This window comes from Sander vitreus, chromosome 9, assembly GCF_031162955.1.
Source record: "Sander vitreus isolate 19-12246 chromosome 9, sanVit1, whole genome shotgun sequence".
Taxonomy (NCBI): Eukaryota; Metazoa; Chordata; class Actinopteri; order Perciformes; family Percidae; genus Sander; species Sander vitreus.
The window spans coordinates 20,559,603-20,582,670 of NC_135863.1; the positions used below are offsets into that span (position 1 = coordinate 20,559,603).

The following is a 23,068-nucleotide window of genomic DNA, read 5'->3' on the forward strand; positions in this document are numbered from 1 at the left end:
TAGATAATGCTCTGCGATACGCCACAGCTGGTTAACTGTGTTTGCATTTGTGTAATATACAGCATTAAGCCTATAGTTTTTGCTGTCCCATTGTTCGATAACGGCTCACAATGGCACGCTTTATAGGGCCCAGTTGAGGTCAGATGTGTCTTAGATCGCTCTGGGTTTTTATAGGAGATCCTGCAAAGTTGCTCCATCTATCAAGCTAATTTCACACACTTATTCATTCTGTCCAAAATGTGGACACGATCCGAGACAGACCACTCGACCCTCATCTTTTTTAAAAAGAGACCCCATTCACAAAGGATCCGAGGACGGTTATACCCCATCCAAATACACGCCCAGATAATTTAGACTCAACCCAAAATGTGCTTGACCCCAACATACCCAACTAGAGAGACAACACCACCTAACAATCAGCAGCCATTGGAAAGGGGAGCAATACATTTAATTTTCCCTCCTGCAGCTCACAGTTCACACTGTTCATCCTGAGTCAAAAAAACACATTTGTATTTTGCAGTGATTATGATGGTGATCAGAGCTGATAATGGGTCTGCCAACATCCACACATACATGACACAAGCAACAATACGACAGGATCTGACCCAGTTAGACTGAATATAATGTGGTCAGAGCCCGACTCCGGTCCTGGATTGGGTCTCCGTTACGAGGAACTGTGTTGACTCGTGAAAACGTCTTCTGGAAGTGTGCATTGTTGCCCTTATTTGATGAACACAGATGACAGGTCTATGATCTCATGACAGGTGAGATGACATGCAACAAGGGTCCCCAGCCGGAATCGGATTGTATACGTTGCAGCCACTTCGCAGCCTTGTGTCCCAGACCACCAGGCTACAAGGACGCTCTAGAAGTTATAACAAGTTAAATGCATAAAACTATGCATTCACCTCATATCAGTGGAGTTAGGTCCAGGTTAACTCAAATCCCATGTTTTATTTTGCATTTTTGAGAACCTACCTTTATATCTGAAATGTTGAATTATCATTAATAACTTTTTAAATCCTAAGGGCATTGCTAGAAAGTTAACCGTACACTCAAAACTCTTGACTTCTTCATGCTTACCTCAGAGTACTATGATGCATCTTTTGCAGACTATTCTTTACTGTCTAACACTCTTTGAGATATCTCCCTGCCTCTTCTTCTCTCTCTCTCTCTCTCTCTCTCTCTCTCTCTCTCTCTCTCTCTCCTTCTCTCTCCATGTCTTTTGTTTGCCAGCTCTGTCTGTTTAAATGTCTCTCTCTCTCCGTCCCTCTGCTTGTGTCTGACTTCTGTAGACAAGTCCATGTCCACACTCTGGAAGTCTCTTATGATTTGTTCAGAGTCCCACAGAATCACACCCTCTTACGTGTGTGTGTGTGTGTGTGTGTGTGTGTGTGTGTGTGTGTGTGTGTGTGTGTGTGTGTGTGTGTGTGTGTGTGTGTGTGTGTGTGTGTGTGTGTGTGTGTGTGTGTGCGTGTGCGTGCGTGCGTGCGTGCGTGCGTGTCCTGCCTCATGGCCCCGGGGCCTGTTAGTTAGTGTCTGGGCTGTGAGGGTCAGCTGAGGGATGGAGGGATTGTTTGCTCTGGAAGTGAGTGAAGCTCTAGTTACAGTGGGGGGAGGGGCAAGAGGAGAGCACTGTGTGTTTGTACATTTTGTGGAGAGTCTATGATTGTGCAGTAGCTAACAGATTTTCCCGAAATTAAAAAGCAGTATTAACATGTTTAAAGCTTCTGTGGATCCTCTGTGATTGTGCAACTCCAACCTGGACTCATGATTTATATGAGCACTTTTCTGATCTACCGTCTCCATTTTTAACACATGGTTACGTTTAGGTAACTAAAACTATATAAGCATTGGGGCTGGGCTGGGTAATGAGCCTCAATACTTTTACTCAATGAGATGTGTCTGTAATGCAGAGTATAAAAAGTGTTGAGAGCTGGCAAGGAGAGCTTGATCATTTTATTGTTGTAACGAATTCTTTAATTAGTTATTTCCTGATCTAAAGATAAATTAGGAAATAAGAGGTTTGGCATTCAATTTAAAAAAAGAGAGAAGAGTTTATCTAGAAGAACATGCCATCTTTTGTATCAAAACTTTGGGACTTGGATTGAAAAAGTTTGAGGTCCGGCCCTACATGGAGGTGCCACTAAGGCTTTAATTGTGAAGCAGTTAAAGGAAGTGTTGGGTTTTTGACATTCAGGAATATTTTTGTTCCATCAGAGTTTGTGTAAATGTTTAGTTTAGTTTTTATTGGTCAGTAGATCAGTTTGGAACATTTCTCAGGAGGAATGGACTAGTAGAGAAATAGGCGGGGAGGGAGCAAATAGGAGCAGATCTAAAAATAGTTTGTCTCCTTTGTATTAGAGAAAGAAACACGAGCTGTGCATTTGTATGACTCTTTCCTGTTCATAACCCTACCCCTCTCTCACATCTTCAAGTTCAGCTAGTTCTTAAATGGTTCGATTGATTTGGCTGATTTGTCTGTTGTGGTCAGATGGCGCATTGTTCGAACTTCTTCACTAGGAGCACTTTAAAGACTTAATGTTCCCAAAGATACCAGATCCAAAGATAGTTTTGTGTCCATCAAATAATTCATCACTGTGACTAAATAATCATATCTTCATCAGTTATCTGTAATTGTTCAATTTGTGTCCAGAAATTCAGTGAGTGTAATCAGGGTTGGAAGTTTTGCAGCAGATAATTTCTGCACGCCATATCTCTCTTTCCATTATTTTCAGTGTGCATAGGATTATTTTAACACCTTGCTGATTGCTGTTCATGGTCTGCTGCACCATCAAACATGGATACTTAAGAGTAAGCTGTTGTTTCTTATGGTTTTTTTTCAGAGTGCGGCCGCTGCTCCCAGTCCAGTGATGGGCAACATGCCACCCAATGATGGCATGCCAGGAGGACCCATGCCCCCGGGCTTCTTTCAAGTAAGAAAAAGTCGCTGACTTCACCCTCACCCACCCCCAGCTTCACCCATCACACAACCCCCGACAGCCCCTCTGCCCCTCCCATAGCCATCTCTAAGCCTATCCTTCTGTCTCCTCCTCCTTTTTTTAGCCTCTTTAGCTGTCCTAATCCCTGTCCAGATGTGTTCCCTTCTCTGTCTCTCTGCCTCTGTCCCATATGTCCACGCTCGTGTTGTTAACTCCTGGTGCTCTGTGTGAAGCTGTAGATACTACTAACTGACTTCTAAAGAGCTTTTTTGATGCGCCCAAATATGAAATGTTGCTTTAGCTCAAGTGAAAGTACTAGAAGATTTTTTTATTTTTGGTAGAGGAGAGGAGAGGAGGGTATTTTCTCTGATTTGTGGTACTTGTGTTACTAATTCCTCCTGTCATCACTGTTCTATGAAGGCTGTCTCAGAGGCTGATGAGGTCACACACATCTCACACATTCTCTCTCTCCCCTCTCTGTGTTCCCATCACTCTCTCCTTTCTCAGACGCGAACATGCAAACACGCAAGCCTCATTTGACACTTTCACACATATTGAACTAGTAACACTTTTAAGGTTTAAAATATCTGCAATCGCAAAGATATTCACCAAAGTGGGAGAGGTGAAAAGAGAACCTAAAAATTGTTTTCACCTACAACTGCTGAACTACTTTAGTTACATCTCAAAGTTTCAATCTAGAATATCAGTATCAAGATAGTTGCTTAAGTGAAAAGGTAGTTTCACGTAAAAAAGAAAAAAAATCGCCTGCAAATGTTAGATTCTGTCATATCAGTCCAGTCCAAGTTGTTTTCTATGAAAGTAAAGGAATAGTTCTTGCTGTGTTATCAATGGTCAGGACATGCTGAAGGTCTTTTGATTCTACAAAGTGTCCCATAATCAAAAGATTAATCAAGGTTAATCCCTGCAACAGCCATTCATCCTGCTCAGGTGTCCTTGAGCAAGACTCCACACCTGTGACACTTGTCTGTCTCTGGATAAGAGCCTTTAAAGAAATAGTTCAACATTCAGGGAAATGCGCTTGTTCGCTTTTTTGCCGAGAGTTAGATGAGTACATTGATATCACTCTGTATGGTAAAGCTGAAGCTACAGCCAACAGCTAGTAAGTTTAGCTTTGCACAAAGACTGGAAACGGGATGAAACAGCGAGCCTGGCTCTGCCTAAGTTAACAAAATATGGCCACTAGCATCTCTAAAGCTCACTAATTAAATTGTTACCACATTGTGGTCATTTTTTTTCACTTGAGCTAAGCTAACCAGTTGAGATACACCCTGTTAATTTATGATATTTTGCTGGTAGGCAGAGTTAGCTGGCTGGCTGCCTGTTTCCAGGCTGCCTATTACCGGCTGCTGGCTGTAGCTTCATGTTTACCATGTTTAGTTTGCTTAGTTGCAGCTCTAATCACTGAATACGTATTTGGTCAAAGTCTGTTTTGGTTACTTAAAACAAAATGTGCAGTATTCCATAATGCTCTGCATGTTATTAATGGTTAGGCATGTTTTACAACATGTGCTCCTATGGGACGTTTAGTATGCCTGATGTGTAAATACATACAGTGTGGAACTGTATAGCCCATGTGTTGTTTTGTGCCGTTTGATTGGCAGCATGTCGTGTGTGTGTGTGTGTGTGTGTGTGTGTGTGTGTGTGCGCGCGCGTGTATGCGTGTGTGTGTGTGTGTGTGCAGTGGTCGTGGAGAATGTTAATGATGTATGAGCAGTGAGCAGGCCAGGGAGAAAGCTATCTGATGGCATTGCATGAGTGACATTGCTTTCCATAAATAGACCCTGTGTGCATGGTGGACAGACAGACAGACAGACAGGATGGGCAAAGAGAAGGCAGGGATAAGAGAGACGGGATGGATGGTTTCTTTCCAACGCTGCAATATTCACTCTCTTCTCTTTGCTTAGCTCAGCTAATCTGAGCAGCAAAGCAGGCAAATGTAAAGAAAACAGAAAATAAAAGTGAACATAGAGGCTGCAAAAAAACAGAGACAAAATGTTCCCCGCACCTCTCCAAACTTTGCATCAGATTTCTGTAAATCAAGCAGACAGTGTTGCCAGAACAGCAGCATATTTCAATGTGTTGGAGCATGTTATATATGGTATCTTTCAACTTCAGCTATAGAGCTGAAACCACACACACTGCTTAGGTAGCTGACATTCACTCCCTGGTGAACTAATGGCTGCAGTCTCCTCTGAAAATGCAGGCTACTGAGTTTTCTGCAGTTCATTTATTCATTCAGGTGAAGGGGAAGCAGATTTTTATTATCTTTTTCTCACACATATTGTTGAGATTTTACTCATATTCTCTCTCATTGCTCTCCGTTACACTGGAGGTAAGGTCAGCCGTTTGACAGTGTGACATGTCCACCTTTTGTAGAAGACTCAACAATGTCTAATATGTTTTTGATGTGAACTGTGATTTGCATTGTGAATGGGTTGCATCTACTAAAACTGAATTTTCTCTGTGCTTTAGTCATTTCTCATCTCCGGGTCTGCTTCCGCCTGCCACCTTCTCGCTCTCCTCTCTCCTTCGTATGCCTGGCATCCATGACATTTCCCTTACTCTATCCATTTCCCTTGTCTTTGAAACTATTGTTTTCTCGCTCCACACACACACACACACACACACACACACACACACACACACACACACACACACACACACACTGCTTCAGTGACACATGCTTACTCACCAACTCTGTGTGTGAACTGTTCGTTTGCGCTCTGTGTGTGTGTGTGTGTGTGTGTGTGTGTGTGTGTGTGTGTGTGTGTGTGTGTGTTGCAGAAATGTTTCCCAGTTGCACTAGCGCGGTAATTAACATGGGTGACCCCAACACTGTTATTGGCTACAGTCCTGGGAGAGAGGGATGAGGGGGCAAAGGAGGGACAGTGGAGGAAGGTGGAGGAGGAGGGTGTCCGCTGCCATCTTTCCCTAATCTGTAGCTCACAGGCCGAGCTGGGCATCGGACTCCTGCAGAGAGGAAAAAGCAAGATGAAGAGAGACATGCTTTAGGTAGGAGGACAGAGGATAGAGGAGAAAAAGAAAAAAAGTGGGAGAGAAATGCTGCGTTGGTGTGAGGATCTCTATACATTTAGAATATACTCCTCTCAGTGAAAGTCCATCGCTGTTGCATCATGGCCCTCTGGGGAGGACAAGCAAAGGGGGAGATGACGGGGGGGAGGGGGGGGAGAAAGAGGAAGGAGAGGCTGCGAGGAGAGACAGAGTTAATGACAGGAGGAGGAAGAGGAGGAGGAATAGAAAGACAGTAGAGGAGAAAAGAGGACACTGAGATGTCAGGAAAGTCTTTCAAAAATATTTTTATTGGCCTTCAGAGATGAGTGATCACAAAAGTGACAGCTGACGACAATAGTGGACAGTTGACGGATTCATCACCCACATGCTGCTCCATAGATAGAAATGAAAAATATCAGGGAAATGTTTACTGTACTTTTTTTTTTTTTTTTTTAAATGCTACATGCATACAGCACATGGAGAAACAATAAATAACGAGAAAAGGAGAGAAATTCGGGAAGGAACCAGCATAAATAAGTGTTAGGCTTCTGTCCCAGGAAAAGCAAATTAGATTAAAAAAAGTGCTCTTTAGGGATTTATCTGGTCCACCTGTCAAATAATGCCCCAAAAATTCCTCTTTGTTGACCTTATTCTCGGGTCTACACGTGGTACAACAAGTACTCGAAAACTCAATGTGCTCCATTAAGTCTGTGAACCAGTTAGGGGGTTGGGGGGCAGTCTCTTTCTACTAAACTGGAATGGCCCCTTTTGCCAAAAAGGAACCCAAAGTTAAGGGCAGTGTGTTTTACTGCAGGTAATTGCGACTCTTCAGGGAGAACACCAAAAAGCACAACAAGAGGATTAGGTTTGATTACACATTCAACAGAAAGCAACCCAGGTATCAAAGACAAATTTAAGAACCTGTTCAAAGCGGAGACATGGCAGCCACATGGTGAATTAGAGAGACATCTGCTCTCAGTAATTTCTTTATCAAAGGTAAGATTGATCTCAGCATTCATCCTGGTCAGTTGTCATACAAAGATGCAGATAAAAAAAGGTGAAGTGCTTTAAAAACGTGAATGGGAGACTGAAAATCATACAGAGATGGTTGAAGAATGTTGGCTCAGGTATTATCTGTAAGGGTCAAATGTCAGATCTCTGTGTATGGTCAGGGTCAGAGGTGGCTCTTCAGTGGATTATGTAGACTGTTGGGGTAGATCCTGAGTGACTAAGGGACAGGCGGATAATTGCAAGGTTGTTCGGTGGCTTTTCTTTGTCACACAAATATTGCCCAAACTGTTTGACTGTTTATAACATTTTCTACGATGCCATGAAATGGCACTGTGAATGGAAGATTCAAAAAGACAGATGCAAAAGGACCCAGATGAGAGTGTGCAGACATGACTTTTCACTTCAACCGGAACTAAACACATTGAGGAGAGGGACCACATTTGACTCTTGTCGGCTCCGCTTATCCTTGAGAGGACGGCGGCAAAAATGATACCTAACAATTCTCCTTAAATGACAGACACTTAAAAATGAGAGGCAGTCATCAGCAAAACGTTACTTCTGTCCATTGTCTGCCTGTCGCTACTGTTAGACTTTGTTCAAACCCGTTGATAACAGTCACTGCAGTTAAACAGTGATTTCAATGTAGCCTTTGTCTCCTACTGTGCATGCTTCATACCTATCAGAAGCACGTTGCTGATACGGTATGTTTTATCTGTTTACAGAATCGTGAGAATTACAGTACCTTGAAACACACACACACAAACACACACACATTTCCCTGTGTGTTGGTGAAACTTCTGCTATGAGCTCTGAATGTTGCTCTCAGCTAACCATGCGATCACAGATATATATAAATCATTTGGTCTCATCCTAACATGTTTAAATGGCTGTCAGCGTTTCACGGCTGTCCTCTGGAAGAAAACACCCCTGATAGCGTGTTCCCATCTCTGAGCTGACGTGTTGCCACGCTATATACAATGAGCTAGCAGGAGACCTACTGCTGCCACTGCCGCTCTCTCAGGAATGTTAGCAAGGAATGACAATGAGTGTGCACTCTGTGTGTGTGTGTGTGTGGTACTGTTCCTCCTGGCTTTGTTTGTTGTGTTCAGTGATGCAGGGTGCTTTGTGTTCTCGCTCGCTGTTTGTGTGTGTGTGTGTGTGTGTGTGTGTGTGTGTGTGTGTGTGTGTGTGTGTGTCCAGTAGTTTGATGGCAGTTACACACTGCCCTCTAGTGTTGGCAGCTGTAAACAGGAAACGAAAATTCAGATGACTGGTACTCTTCCATCACACACACACACTCTCTCTCTCTCTCTCTCTCTCTCTCTCTCTCTCTCTCTCTCTCTCTCTCTCTCTCTCTCTTTCTTTCTGTGTGTGTGTATGTGTTAGTGGTCCATCAGGGGCAGCGGTGTGGGTCTTCCTTAAGCTGAAATGACTGGTGGGGAGGCGAGGGGGTTGTGTTGATGGGTTTGTGGTACTGTGCCAAGCTGTTATCTCCTTAGCCGGGTAGAAAATGATTTTATTAATTGCTTCATTTAACGCTCCCTGTGTACCCCCTCCTTCTTCCCCTCTCCTACACGTATAACACAAACAACACCACACACACACACACACACACACACACACACACACACACACACACACACTCTCCAACCCAAGCTACTTTTCAAACTCGCCCTATACCTCTGTGACAGTTGAAATGTTCTCTCTCTCCCTCTCTCTGCAGGGACCTGTAGAGAGAACAGTACGGCCATAAAGGCCATATGCTGGCCCATTCAGATGTAATAGCAGGAAGGCCCAGGGAGGCCCAGCCAGAGGAGCTATGCTCCATTATGGCACATTATAGAGAGGAACAAGAGGGGAGGTGTGTGTGTGTGTGTGTGTGTGTGTGTGTGTGTGTGTGTGTGTGTGTGTGTGTGTGTGTGTGTGTGTGTGTATTACCTACAGTGCAGGGACAAAAATGTGTTCACACAGCCACATTATGGGGATTCAAAAAGCTGGTTCCCATAAGATAAAGTATGAAATTATAGGGTGAAGTATTATGATTAGGGTTGGGGTTACAGGGTTACAGTAAGGGTTGGGGTTAGGGGCAAGTAGTGGCAATGGTTAGGGTATAGCTCAAGAAAATAAATGCAATTCAATGCAGTGTCCTCCTAAGGGACTAGTGTGTGTGTGTGTGTGTGTGTGTGTGTGTGTAGAGGAGAAGCAGACTGCTGCAGCTGGATCAGTGCAGCCAGACCCCGCAGGGGTGTCTTGTTAGACATACACACACATACACTAACACACACACACACACTCAGACCTGTCACATCAACAACAATAACCTCTGAGGTCAGACAGAGCTAGTGCTACATTAGCCCCAGTCTGAACCTGCTGAGAGACAGAGCAAGCCAGTACAGCTGGTGTTAACCACCCAAAACATACACACACAGAGTGGCAGAACAACCACCGTGGCACCGGTACAAACCTTTCATAACTGTTCCAACACATCCAGAGCACACAGTATGTACAACTAATTAAACATTTCCAGATTGTTGAATAGATTATTGACCGGCTGTATGTTGTGTAGCTGGTTAATAAGTGGTTCTATTGAAGATTTGACTGCTTCATAGATGAGCCGGTCTTGTGACAATGAGATGAATAGAATCAATGCAGCAAGGAAAGTAAACTGCCATGTCTCAAAAGGATAGGAAGCACCTGTCTTGAGAGCCCTGCTGCTGCTGCTGCTGCTGCTGCTGTGCTCAACACTTGTGCCTATTTAGAAAGGGTTGTGAGTCCATGAACAAGTGCTTTTGCTTGTGAGCAGTATTGTTTTCACGTGTATGTAAAAGCTCATCTCTCCTGCCAAAATCTGAGCTCTTAGACGGTGTGCCTCGCAGCGCAGCAGCACTGTATCTGTGCCTGTGGGAACGCACTTGTTTCCAGCTGTCAATCAGGCATGTTTATTTTCCCACTGTAACAGCACCCACAGGTTCCTGGTGCTCAGCTCTGTTGGCACTCTACCATGCCAGCCATACCAACAGAGCACTCACAGAGGGAGGGCGGCGCAGTGGGCAGGGTGGGAAAGTGAGGGAGCAACACGGGGGGCGGGGGACAGGAAGGTGAGATTTAAAGGGAGTGTGTGTCTGTGAGGCTAGAGAGAGAGATGCAGGTATCTGTGCAGCTGCCTCCTTTAGGAAAAATGCTGCACACAGGTGAAGAGGTGCACAAGTCTAGACAGTTGTGTCTAGACGTGTGTGTGTGTGCGTGTGTGTGTGTGTGTGTGCGCGTGTGCGTGCGTGCGTGCGTGAGTGCGCGCGCTGTTGGTCAACAGAAAATTACGGCAACAAAGTACTGACAGTAATTCTAAAAAAAAAGGTTAACTGTTCAAGCAACTATGTGAAGCAGTTCTCATTTTCTCCAAGCAGAACATCAATTTTAAACATTTATACAGGTGGATTTAAGTAATTTATTAAGACAGAATAATTAGTATTTGCTGATTCCAGCTATGTGAGGTATTTTAGCTTTTTCAGCTCATATTATGAGACAAAATTAGCAATTTGCTAGGCTGTGGAAGCATGTAATGTTGTTTTGACATTTTATAAGTAAACAATTACTCAGGAAGTAATCACTGGATTAATCAAGTCTAGTCTATTTATTTATAAAGCACATATAAAAATGAATATGAAATGTTAAATCGTAAAGGAAAAATCATCCCAGCCTTGATGTGTGTACATGCGTCTATTTCTGCATATTTGCATGAAAGTGTATTCCAAATTGTGTGAACACGACCTGTGTGTGTGTGTGTGTGTGTGTGTGTGTGTGTGTGTGTGTGTGTGTGTGTGTGTGTGTCTCTGTGTCAGGTTATATTGCATGTGGGTAATCCCCTAATCCTTTAGCTTTTCACTGTGATGTTAGACACACACCTGTTGAAGTTACACCCCTCAGCCCCCTTCACATACTGTACATGCACACACATATTCAAGCCAGCACACACTCAGCACCTGAGAAGAAGATCCTGCTTTCACCTGTGAAAAAAAGGGAGATCTTATATTCGCACTCATCACCGCTCAGTTGCACCCCACACACACACACACACACACACACACACACACACACACACACACACACACACACACACACACACACACACACACACACCTGTAATGTTACCTGATAGCAGAGTGCTTGACAGGGACTCTGGCAGAGTAGTAGATAAGCCTGGTCTGGCAGTGGGTGGTCCTCACTCTCCGTATTGATGTTCAGGTAGAAACAGTTTTCTGTTGGAGCAGCTGCTGCTGGAGTCAGATGAGGTTACTGTAGGTAGAGACAACAAGGTCAAAGTTCAGTCACTCCTCTGATACTGTATTCACTTTAATGTACTTAACACTGTGCTTGTTGTTGAGAGATGAGATTAATTTAAAACAGTTCATTTACTCTCAAAATGCAAACTGAAAATGCAGTTCACATACCAGTGATTAAGTTTTCAGTCCAGAGTGGATTTAAGAGACCAAGTCATTACAGTTATTTTCAACCTGGGATTCATTATTTCTATGGTTTCCCATAATAATGTTTGATTGGGTTAAAATATTTGGCACTTCTCTGAAAAGTGAAAGCGAGCACCAAAATAAAGCTTGCTTTGTTACCTTGACTGTGTATTGGCCAGCAGCACCTTTGTCAAACTGGACCAAGCATCATCATTGCAAAATTTGGAGAAAAAAATAAGACAGTGTTTTAAAAAAAATCCTAATTATCCTTTGGCATAACAACATGATTGTGATTGAATGTTGATTAAAGTCCATCTCATGAACTGATCTCACCTCATCCTGGCAATAACAATTCCTGTAGATGAAAATCTATGTGGCCCTGTCCAAATGTCAGTGACAAATGTTGTTACATGCATTCTTGTTGATGTAACAGAATAGATATGATAGCTGTGCTGTTATTATACATACTTCAATTGGACATGCTGTAATTACTCTCTGACAGGCGAATTCACAAAAGGATTGCACGGCTTTTGCAGAAATAAGACAAAACGAAACCATGTAATTCTCAAAGCACCCACAAAGGGTGAGACGCACCCCTAACTGCGCTGTCAAGCAAATAGCACCCTGGTGCTCCTGTGCTTAATGCACGTTCTTAAATTAGGTAATATGCAGACATTTGGCATAACATTGACCCTTTTCTATGCAAATGAGCCTCATTGCAAAAACAGTCCAATTCACAAAGATCAGCGCTGAAATTATTAGCGTCTTTAGAGAGTTGGTGGTAATGAAGCACATTTCTAAGGGGTGTCCTCAGCTTCGAATCATGCCATCTTCTTTTACAGTCTGAAGCTGTGCGTTTGAAAACACCAACAGCACTGACAGACTCAGTAGTAGCTCGCTGTCTGCATTTATTTATTTTTTCTCTCTGTCATTGTTCTGACGACATTTATACTTTTCCACATGGATAATTGCAGTCGGAAAAATGATACCAGGACATACACAATATGAGAACTATATATATATTATTTTTTTAAATCAGTCAGTTCACCCCAATTGCAAAAAAAATAAAAAAATCTCATATCTCTTCTGCTTGTATTACTTTTTAGAGAAGAAATAGTCGCTATGAAAACTGGTGACGGGAAAATTGATATTGACTTTGTGTATGTACAGTATGTTTCTGTTTTTATGCTGTGAGCATCCCAAAGGAAATTCAAATTATCTTCACTAAACTTCCATTGTATTGGGGTGGAAGCAAAAATCTCCTGACAGATATCTTTAAATCTGGACAAATAAAACCCAAGTTTTAAGATATTCATCTTCATTGCTAAATAAAACTAGAGCAAAGTGAGAAAATATGTATTTGGAATCTGGGTGAATGGACCCTTTAAATGTTATATCACATTGTCCTTTTCTATTAATAACTCCAGTGTTCGCTCGCTTTTTTGTTGTCCCAAGTAGGTTTGAATATCACAAAATACATAATCGCAGCACTTTATTGACATCTTTTTGAATTTTGTTCACCAGGGTCCTCCAGGATCTCAGCCTTCCCCTCACACGCAGCCTCCCCCACACAACCCCAATAATCCCATGATGGGACCTCACGGACAGGTAAGACGGAAACATTTACACTCATCACTCAGCTGCTGTGTTGTAGTTTACTCACTCACTCACTCACTCACTCACTCACTCACTCACTCGCTTGCTCACTTGGTCACTCGCTACACAACAACAGTGTACAACAGTATACAAACATAGCACAAAGGTCCCTTGTTGTGCTAGCAGACAGGACAGGCAGCATCCACGATGGTGGGTTGGATGAATAATTTAGCTGTGTTGGCCCAGCTGTAAGGAGCGGAGGTGCATCTGGAGGCCCTTCTCTCTCCCTCAGCCCAGCACTCACCATCCCAAAGTCCATCAATAGACCATTAATATTGCAGCACAGCCTGACACGGTGCAACTATTTTGTGCACAAACCCACCACAACATGGTCAAAGGAGGAGAGGAGAATGAAAACTGTAGTAAGTCAGTCCTCACCTCAAGGGCTAACTAGAATAACACACACACACACACACACACACACACACACACACACACACACACACACACACAAACATACAGAACGTAATTACCATTGAAAGCCAGTCTCCTGTTGTATTTGTGTTGTCTGTGCTTATCTGTGTGTGAAAATGATGATATGAACATTATTCTGCCGCTCATGCTCTGTGACCAAAACACACAGCTCTTACCCAATCGGCATTCAAATCAGCATGTTTCCCTTTGATACTAAAACAGTTTGATTAATTCTTATCATCTGACACTGAAATATGGCTCACTGGTTGTGGCTATTAGTCGTTGCAGCAGTGTCCTCTCATAGGTAATTCTGAAAACCATCTGTCTGGGGTGCTTTACATTATTCACTACGCTGGCTGTGTATGTGCATCTCGGCCAGCCAGCTCTTGTCCCCTCTCTGGTGAAAACATCTGTGTGGATGGTGTCTTCATTTTCTGTTATGAATCACACTATCCAGGCTGCATTTTCTTTCTTTTTTTTTGTAGCACTAGTGTTTGGTGATACAGACACAGTGAGAAAAATGTCCAGGACAAAACAGGCAAACGTTAAGATGTAGAACACCTCTTCGTCTACTTGTACGACTTCATCCTCTCATCCAACTATGTCATGTTCCTGTTCTTTTCTGCTCCACCTCCTTCTCTCCTTATATTGTTATTCCAGTTCAGGTTTCTATCCTACATGTTTTCTTCCTGTCTCGTATCTGTCCTCCTTTACCTTTATCCTAATGGGTTTTACTACCTGAGGTCTTACTTTACAAAACTTAATGACAAGCCCCTCCTTCTTAGTAAATGTAACAAAACTACTACAGAACATTATTCTTCAACACAATAGCCCCCCCTGCTGACTTGGAAAGATAACACTTTGAAATTGGGCAGGTTAGATATAGTCAGGTATACTGAGTCTTTAGTGCCTCGTTCCACTACCTACAAGTATGATTGTTATTTAGGTGTGTGTGTGTGTGTGTGTGTGTGTGTGTGTGTGTGTGTGTCATCAGAGGTAGCCTTTTTTGTCTAATCCGTTTTATGTGAAAACATTTCTGCTTCTAAAAAGCAGATTTGCCCAGAAAAACTAAAGGAGGTGATGTTTAATTTAGGTTCATTGTAACATAATATTAGGGTTATTAGTAGTCTGTATAGATCTGCACTTAATTAGTCCAACAGCATCTTAAAAGAAGAGAAAAAGTAAAAAATGAACAAAAACAAATTTACAATATGAAATGATAACACCAAACGAACTGTGGTCCGGCATTTATGAATGTGCTATGTTGTTATGTTATTAAGCTTGAGTTTGAAGTTGAATTTGACATTCACTGAGCTGATGATGACAACAGCACGCTGAGACATGTACACTGTGGTGGTTTGTGTATTTCATAATTCATGCATTGTTTCATCTCTATTCATGTTTTATTACTTCTGCTGCATTCATTTTACAAACCTTCCTATAAATAGATATTGTCAATATAACTTATATCTGAGTATTTTATTTTATTTTCTTTCACTTAAGATTAGCAAACGTTGTGGAATACAGTACCTCGATTACTTCTTTCTTCATAATCACTCTCTTTAGACAAAACTCAATGATTTTAGCTGCTGTCCTTGTAATTATTAGATGCTAGATTTCATGCTAATTCAATGAAATGTGTACACTCTTCGTCTTAGAGTGTTGGGATTGCGCTTGAGTAAAAGGAAGTCACGGGCAAACTTATTTGTGATATTTTAAGACCCACCTGTCAAGACTTATAACAAACATTCCGCTCCCGATCACTCTGAAATAAAGTAATTATCGTCCTTCCTGCAGCCATTCATGTCTCCACGGTACCCGGGTGGCCCAAGGCCCGCCCTCCGCATGCCAAATCAGCCTCCTGGGAGCATCCCTGGGTCACAGCCTCTCCTACCAAACAGCCTGGACCCCACCAGACCACAAGGTATTGACAAACATGTGGTGTTATTTCAGGGAAGCTGCACTTTGCAGAGTAATCTAATATTGGCTTCTGAATGAGAATGCTTTCTCCTCATTTATGGAATTATTATTGATCCAAACAGCGCTGCCATTCTAACAAGCTGCACTCTCTGTGTTTCCCCACAGGACATCCAAACATGGGAGGTCCAATGAGAATGAATCCCCCTCGAGGCATGGGAGGCATGGGCCCACAGGTAGGTGCCAGTGATATTACTCACACACTCACACAGAATAAAACACAAAGAATTGTGTTAATAAATTCATGACAGTGGATGGTATCCTTCAGCACTACCAGCCCAATGCACTCCCACTCTGCAGCTGCCACACAGCCACATTTGGTGCTTAGTTTCTGAACAAACCCAATGTTTGGTTGCCCTTCATTAAGGGCTAACATGAAAACGCCCATAATGTCAAACCAGCAGCCTATAAACAGCATGCAGATAAGCCTTCTTCTTTGCTGAAGAAAAATGTTTTGTTCTGCCAGCCTCGTAACTTTGCTTTTAAATGTCAGAAGCGCTCTGATGATTAGCTTGGCTCTAACCAGAGCTCACCCACTGCCAACGGCAGTGGGTGAGCTACATGTGAAATCCTACTTGCCGACTCCCACCTAGAGAGACAAACAGAGGCGGAGAACTCAGACTGCTCTGAGCAAGCAGCCACTAACACATTCTGACCAAAAATTGTGCCAATTTTGGCACTCTTGGTTTTCCTTTTATCACTTTTAATTTTGGTCGATGTGATTCAGTGTAATACATAAGATGCTTAAACAACAGTGTCCTTTTGAATTACCGTTACCAGACAGCTGCTTCATTCTGCACCCAACTGCCTCCCGCTCCAACACCACCTCTCTCTCACACACACACACACACACACACACACACACACACACACACACACACACACACACACACACACACACACACTCTCTCTCCCTGTGCCCCTCGGCCCCTTTCTGTGCCACCCTGGCTCGGTGACTTTGGCAGTGACCGTACCAGCAGCTGGTGTGGCATCTGCTCGACAAGTGTAATCGTCTGCTGAACAAAACTCTTCCTCTGAGTGGAGCTGCTCTCTGGCCTGCCCCCCTAACTCTCTCACTCTCTCTATGTCTGTCTCATTGACAAACACACACACACACACACACACACACACACACACACACACACACACACACACAAGAACACACACAGAGTGCCAGCCAAACCCGCCTGCTGGGCAGCCATGAAAACATACACACAACACACAGAGGGGAGCATGGACACATAGAGACACATACGTACACGTACAGTCGTACGTCGTGTGTAAGCCCTCACTCGCTCAGCACACACACACACACACACACACACACAGCTTTCCACTTTCACACACAGCCCATACATCACATAATTAAACACCAGTTAGGGGGAGACATGATGGTCGCTGACCTTCATTAAGATTCAAACCTTCAGACAAAGCAGGTGGGAGACATCGTGCTGACTGTGCGCTCCTCTCTCTCTCTGTGCAGAACTACGGCGGAGGGATGAGGCCTCCTCCAAACTCCATGGGGCCAGGGATGCCGGGCATGAACATGTTAGTAGATTGGAAAAGACGTTTTTAAATGTTTGTGAATTCTGCTGCCAGAGAAAAGCCAGATTTAAAGGGAAATTACAATCTAGGACTTCATTTTTTATTTAGTTTTTACCATATTTGCGGTTATGAGAACAGTTTTCTCACCAAGTCAGTTGCTGAGATGTGGGGACAAAATCCCTTACTGCATTACATACAACTAGTATGTCAAACTTGAACCACAAACTTGCTGCAGTATTTGGTTTTATTCTCTCCTCCAAATACTGCTTGTGTTTCTGCCCTTTTATTAATTTGTCCTCAGATCTCCGCATAAGATATGTGAGAAAAGAAAGGTACTATCACCAATAGGTTGTGAAAATCTTACCTTTTCCTTTAATAAAACCCAAGTAAGCTGAATTGACGGATGTATCACATCTTTGAAATTAGAATATATGACAATGTTAAAACCTCCTTGGTTTACTTACAAAATGCTTTATTGACAGATTATATTATTAGAAGGAATTACTGTATTAGGAATGGTTGTGAATGTGTGCCTTCTGCAGTTAAAGTGGTGTGTTACCACACTTACAATGTACATTTTATAACGTAAATGAACCTGTGAAATGTGAGTAGTGACAAGCATCTCCTGCAACTTTGCTATGTGCCAGAATTATTCTATTAAATATCTTTCTCTCTGTTTGCTTCTCCAGGGGTCCCGGTGGAAGAGGTCCATGGCCGAACCCCAACACCAACTCAGTGAGTCACACTCTCTTACATTACATCTTCAGCTCTTACATGACTGAGTGTGTTTACAGTAACTGTGGCTCATGTTTTGTTTCACCTCGGGTCTATTCTCTCCACAGATAGCTTATTCATCTTCATCTCCAGGCAACTATGTGGTAAGTGTCCCGTTATGGACTCGTGTTCGACCACGGGCCATAAATTACCTGTCATGCAGTGATATCTAACAGGCACTCTGCCATCTAGCTGCACTCAGCACTCATTTCTCTTTTCCTCTCTTGCTTCTTCGCCCCTCAGGGCCCTCCAGGGGGAGGCGGCCCACCAGGAACTCCCATCATGCCTAGCCCCGGAGGTGAGTAATACATTTTTGTTTCCCTTCTGATTTCTACTTTTATCCAGCGTTCACTGAACAAGAGCTCTGTCTAAGAAACATCAAACCTGTTCTCTGTCAGATACACATCTCTCTTTGGGAGAAACAGGTGGCGATTGCACTCTAAATACTTAATGAATTCAGCCTTTATGAATCGTTTTGTAAGTGTAAAACATGGTTAAAAAAAGGTAAAATATTGCACTGAGCCTAATTTGGATATATTTCTATGATGACACATGCATGATTTTGGTTAGCTATCACATTCGCTGTAAGCACTTTCCAGTTTAGGCACATTCTGGAAAATATTTGCATGTTTGCTGTGTTCTGTCATTGTCGAGACAGTTCTATAAAAGGGAAGCAGAGGCATGTCAGTGTGCAGTCAAACGAGTGATCCATCTCAGCTTTGAGCCATCAATCTAGCGTCTCTGTAGAGGATTAGCTGAGAACAAAACACTGTGGGCTGATATCCTGTGGATGTTCTGTTTCTGTTGGCCTGTAGAGAGATTCTTTTTGTGTCCACTATTTATTATTTATATACATACCGCTATTGTGACACGTTGCCGGGGCAACCTTTTGCACAAACTGCTCCTGTTCACACGTACACCGGGAGGGGAAACGTATTTCCACTGCAGTCGCCAAGACTGTGTGCGCACACACACACACACAGTTACACACAAACCTCCAACAAAAATGCACACCTCCCACTCAACATTGCCCCCCTCCTCCAGCCACGACGAACGACACAAGCTAGATGCAGAGACACTAACAGGCAAGATCTCTTCACCACTTTGCACATACTGTATCCATCTCCACCCCTGTATTTCAGTCTGTTATTCTGATTATTTATTTTTTTTTCCTGCTTTTCTCGGTCTTCCGCTCACAACTTTCTGCCTGCGATGTCAGATCAAGGTCACCTTATCCCTCTGAATCTTTTCAGGACACACAGACACACAAGGAACGACACAGCATGTACTAGTTGGTGCTAAGTTGCCACGGTGTCCATATAAAAACTTGGTCTCATCTCCTGATTGTAGGAGTTAGAGATAATGGGGTTCTTTTATTGTACATTGCAGGGAGCAGTGTGGCGATTGATCGACAGACGGATTCACTGACATTATGTACTGGCACTTAAAGAACCATAACTTGTGGTCTTTGTCCTGTACAATGGAAATAGGAACATGTCTGGGCTGTAGCTTAAAGTAACACCAAAGATTCTTTTGTACCTTTTAAAATAATCCAATAATCGTTTCCAAAATTGTTTCAGTGGGTAATCAACTCGTAACAGGGTGAACGGCACTTCTGCATTCACTTTGCGGCCCTCTGTCGGCTATAACCGCACTATACAAGTTTGCCAGATCGGGTAGTGGATCTGTAGTTCGAATGAGATATAAGAAACTGTAATGGACAATTCCGCTTCCAACCTGTAGGGGGACCAAAGAGGAAAAGTGCTTTGGTGTTGCTTTAATGTATTGGCAGAATTCTTCTTCTTATTCTATAGCTCGTTATTTTCCAATTTATTAACCTCTTCCATACCCCTAAACCACCTTATTTTCTGACATGTTTTAGGATAGTTGGATATGAAAACCGACAGAGATAACAGTGATAGGGCTTATCTGCAAGTATTTCTATAACTCTAGGAGGAACAATCTGCTTTATAGCATCCTGATTTGAAATATCCGACTGCTCTTTATTCATAGATTCGACAAACTCAAGTGAAAACATATACACAATGATGAACCCCATCGGCCCTGGTGGAAATAGACCTAATGTAAGTCATGTCATTTTGTTCAATTTTCAATTACAGTTTAACATTTCACCCAAGATGTATTTGTATTGTTCTGTCTAATCTACCCAAGAGCAAGATCAATGAACTTTGTATGTTTCTCTCTAGTTCCCAATGGGGCCGGGTCCTGACGGGCCCATGGGTGGAATGGGTGCTATGGAGCAGCATCATATGAACGGATCACTAGGTGAGTAGTCAAATAGTAGATGGTTTACAGCAGGGCTCTTCAACAGGGGGTCCGGGGCCCCTAGGGGGTCCTCAGAGTCAATGCAGGGGGGCCTCCAAATTATTGTTCATTTTTGAAAGTCTTTTCAAAAATTAAAAAGTCTTAACATGAATCCAACATATTATTAGCAAATATAAACCCCCACTGTTTATTGGCCTATAGTCAAGGTAGTCACTAAGGTAGCCATCCACAGTTAATCCTAAGGATCCACTGTCACAAGTGTGTTTAACATTAAAACATGATTTATAAAATCATGCCAACAATTATTAGGCTATTTTAATAGCTTGGTATTCTATCCAAAAAAGGTATGTATAAAGGCTTTAGGCCGCCCCACATGTTATTGTAGGCTCAGTTTAATATGCAACTTCATTTCATACGATATATGTAGTAGGGGGTCCCTGTTCCAGCTCTCTTTCAGTTAAGGGGCCCTTGGCCTAAACATATGTTGAAGACCCCTGGTTTACAGTGTATGCAGCATGCACTTGGTATAAGCTCCAGAGTTAATTGAGTGAAACCTGTTACTCTCTAGGAACATTTAGAAGTGAGACTCTGCCCTCTTATGGCTGGGAGAGGAAGTGGTCTCCCTCCTCCTGGTATTGATCACAGCTAAAACAGATTAGTGGGTCAGTGAGTAGGCCAATTGATCCTGTAGATGGGTGAGATGTGATCCGAAGCCAGTGAGTTGGTGCTCATCTGTATCTGAAACAAGTAGCTTAATTAAAGGTGAGAGGGCAGGTTGTTCCTACTCCTGAACGCTGAGGATCAGTTAACAGTTACCTCATAATTATTCAGGTTTCTCCTTTTTCCATTTCTGATCACAGGCTCTGGTGACATGGATGGGTTGCCAAAGGTAAGACTGACAAACTCTCTGTCTATCTATCTGTCTGTAAGAATTATGTATTCTTACCGTTTTATTTTTATTTTTATTTGTGTTGTAGAATTCTCCCAACAACATGGCAGGCATGAACAATCCTCCCGGCACTCCGCGGGATGACGGCGAGATGGCAGGCAACTTTTTAAACCCATTCCAAAATGAAAGTGTGAGTACCAAAGGAGACAACATACCTCTTAAGATGGGAACAAACTGGCAGACTATATACAATCCTATTCAACTGTGATAAGGCAAAGAATCACATTCACGTTCAGATTACAGTCATATCTGCATAAATATCCACCGGTAACTTTATCAAACAGCAGTATCACATCTTGATTTGGCCAGTCACCAAAAGATAAATATATTTAATACAGTTGTGATTGCTCCATCTGGTCTGAGATTCAATTATGGTGTTCAAGATATAAATGGGGCCGGTTTCACAAAAATAGACTTTGACTATGGCTTAGATCAAACTAATAGTCAGACTTCGGATACACATCTAAATATTGACTGTCTTGACTGGCATCAAACTAGGATTGCTCGATTATGGAAAAAATCATAATCACGATTATTTTGGTCAATATTGAATTGATTTAACACAATTACTCGTTGACTTTTGGAAAGATTTTGCATTTATTGAACTTAAAAAACAGTGACACAGGGCACCAGGGTAGCTCACCTGGTAGAGCGCGTGCCCATATACAGAGGCTCAGACCTCGACGCAGCGGCCGCGGGTTCGGTTTCAACCTGCGGTCCTTTTCTCTAGTCATTCCCCCTCTGTCTCGCCTTTCAAGTCTAAGCTGTCCTGTCAAAATTAAAGGCCTAAACATGCCCACAAAAAAAATTCATCTTTAAAAATAAAACAGTGAAACAAATCAAACTGTGAAAACACCTAAAACTGGTTTCCCTTAGTACTTCCCCATTTGAACTTTTTTTTTCATTCAGAACAAAGACAAAATAGTGTGTAGTGAGTTTACTTCCAAAACGTAATGTGCAAAATAATTGTTTTTCTTGATTATGTAGTTTTTGTGATTTTTTTTTTTTTTTTTTTTTTGCTTTTTTTAGGAGCCAAAATTGTAATCGTGATTAAAATTCGATGAATTGCACAGCCCTACATCAAACTAACGAAAACATGGCTGACCGAGCAACCACATCAAACCACACAGCTCCGTTCACTCCGGCAGAAAATTTTCGCCTCCAACAGTTATGAGGACGTTTTACAGAGAAAATTTAGCAATGAGTGGAACACTAAACTTCTGATAAATCTCAGCACAGTGCAGACATGTGGCTGAGCTTAGACGCTGTGGCTTCCTAACACGACAGAGCTCAATCAGTGCTTTGCTAACTCATCAGTCAGGCTCAGGATAGTTTCCTTGGATAGATGAAAATGATTTATGATGTCCTCACTGCGGTATATCTGCAACGGGTTACTGAGGTTTGTAAAAACAATTTCCCTTCTCATTACTCAGCCCATAACGCTGTTAACAAACCACAAATTGTGAGCCACGTTTCCTTTTTTATTTTGGTCATTTGGTGCCACCTGTCAGCAGGCATCACTGATTGTTACCATGGAAACATGAGTTTTATGTCAGTCAGACTGTCTAACTCATATTAGAGGAATCTAAATGCAAAATGAAGACTTTCCTTACTCTAAAGACAAGTCTAAAATAACTTTGTGAAACCGGCCCCTGGCTCTAATTCGAACCGATAATCGCTCCTTTATGTTGTACTCAGTTTCCCAGCTTTACCCCACACAAACACACAGCATGCACAAACGCAAGCATGGGAAAGAACCACATCATATGTTTTCTCTGATGCATGGAGAGATTGTCATATAGTGATGAATGTAAGACTGACATTTTACTACAGTATCTTCACTGTGTTCTGAAATTCCCTAACATTTTCTCCTTGGGCTGGACTCTGCTTTGCTTGCTGCTTGTTTACTGACTAAGAAAGGGTTAATGGTTATGTGTAATGTATGCTGCAAGAGGCTGGTGTCCTGGACATGGCATTAGTTTAGTTAGTTGTATTGCTTTCATCTGGAACTGGGTAGA

The 23,068-nt window shown here is 42.5% G+C and overlaps 1 protein-coding gene across 5 annotated transcripts in view; it reads left to right on the forward strand.

The window, feature by feature from the left end:
* Positions 1 to 23,068, forward strand: part of ssbp4 (single stranded DNA binding protein 4) — an 88,302-nt gene that overhangs the window by 63,739 nt on the left and 1,495 nt on the right. For 3 of the 5 annotated variants that reach the window (XM_078259175.1, XM_078259174.1, XM_078259178.1), the window contains 12 exons: positions 2,847 to 2,936; positions 12,974 to 13,057; positions 15,317 to 15,443; positions 15,605 to 15,672; positions 16,980 to 17,044; positions 17,731 to 17,776; positions 17,884 to 17,919; positions 18,059 to 18,113; positions 19,829 to 19,899; positions 20,023 to 20,101; positions 20,962 to 20,990; positions 21,079 to 21,180. In XM_078259175.1, the coding sequence (XP_078115301.1) occupies positions 2,847 to 2,936; positions 12,974 to 13,057; positions 15,317 to 15,443; positions 15,605 to 15,672; positions 16,980 to 17,044; positions 17,731 to 17,776; positions 17,884 to 17,919; positions 18,059 to 18,113; positions 19,829 to 19,899; positions 20,023 to 20,101; positions 20,962 to 20,990; positions 21,079 to 21,180 (852 nt within the window). The remainder of the gene's footprint in view (positions 1 to 2,846; positions 2,937 to 12,973; positions 13,058 to 15,316; positions 15,444 to 15,604; positions 15,673 to 16,979; positions 17,045 to 17,730; positions 17,777 to 17,883; positions 17,920 to 18,058; positions 18,114 to 19,828; positions 19,900 to 20,022; positions 20,102 to 20,961; positions 20,991 to 21,078; positions 21,181 to 23,068) is intronic. The other 2 variants (XM_078259176.1, XM_078259177.1) reach the window with 1 other exon arrangement.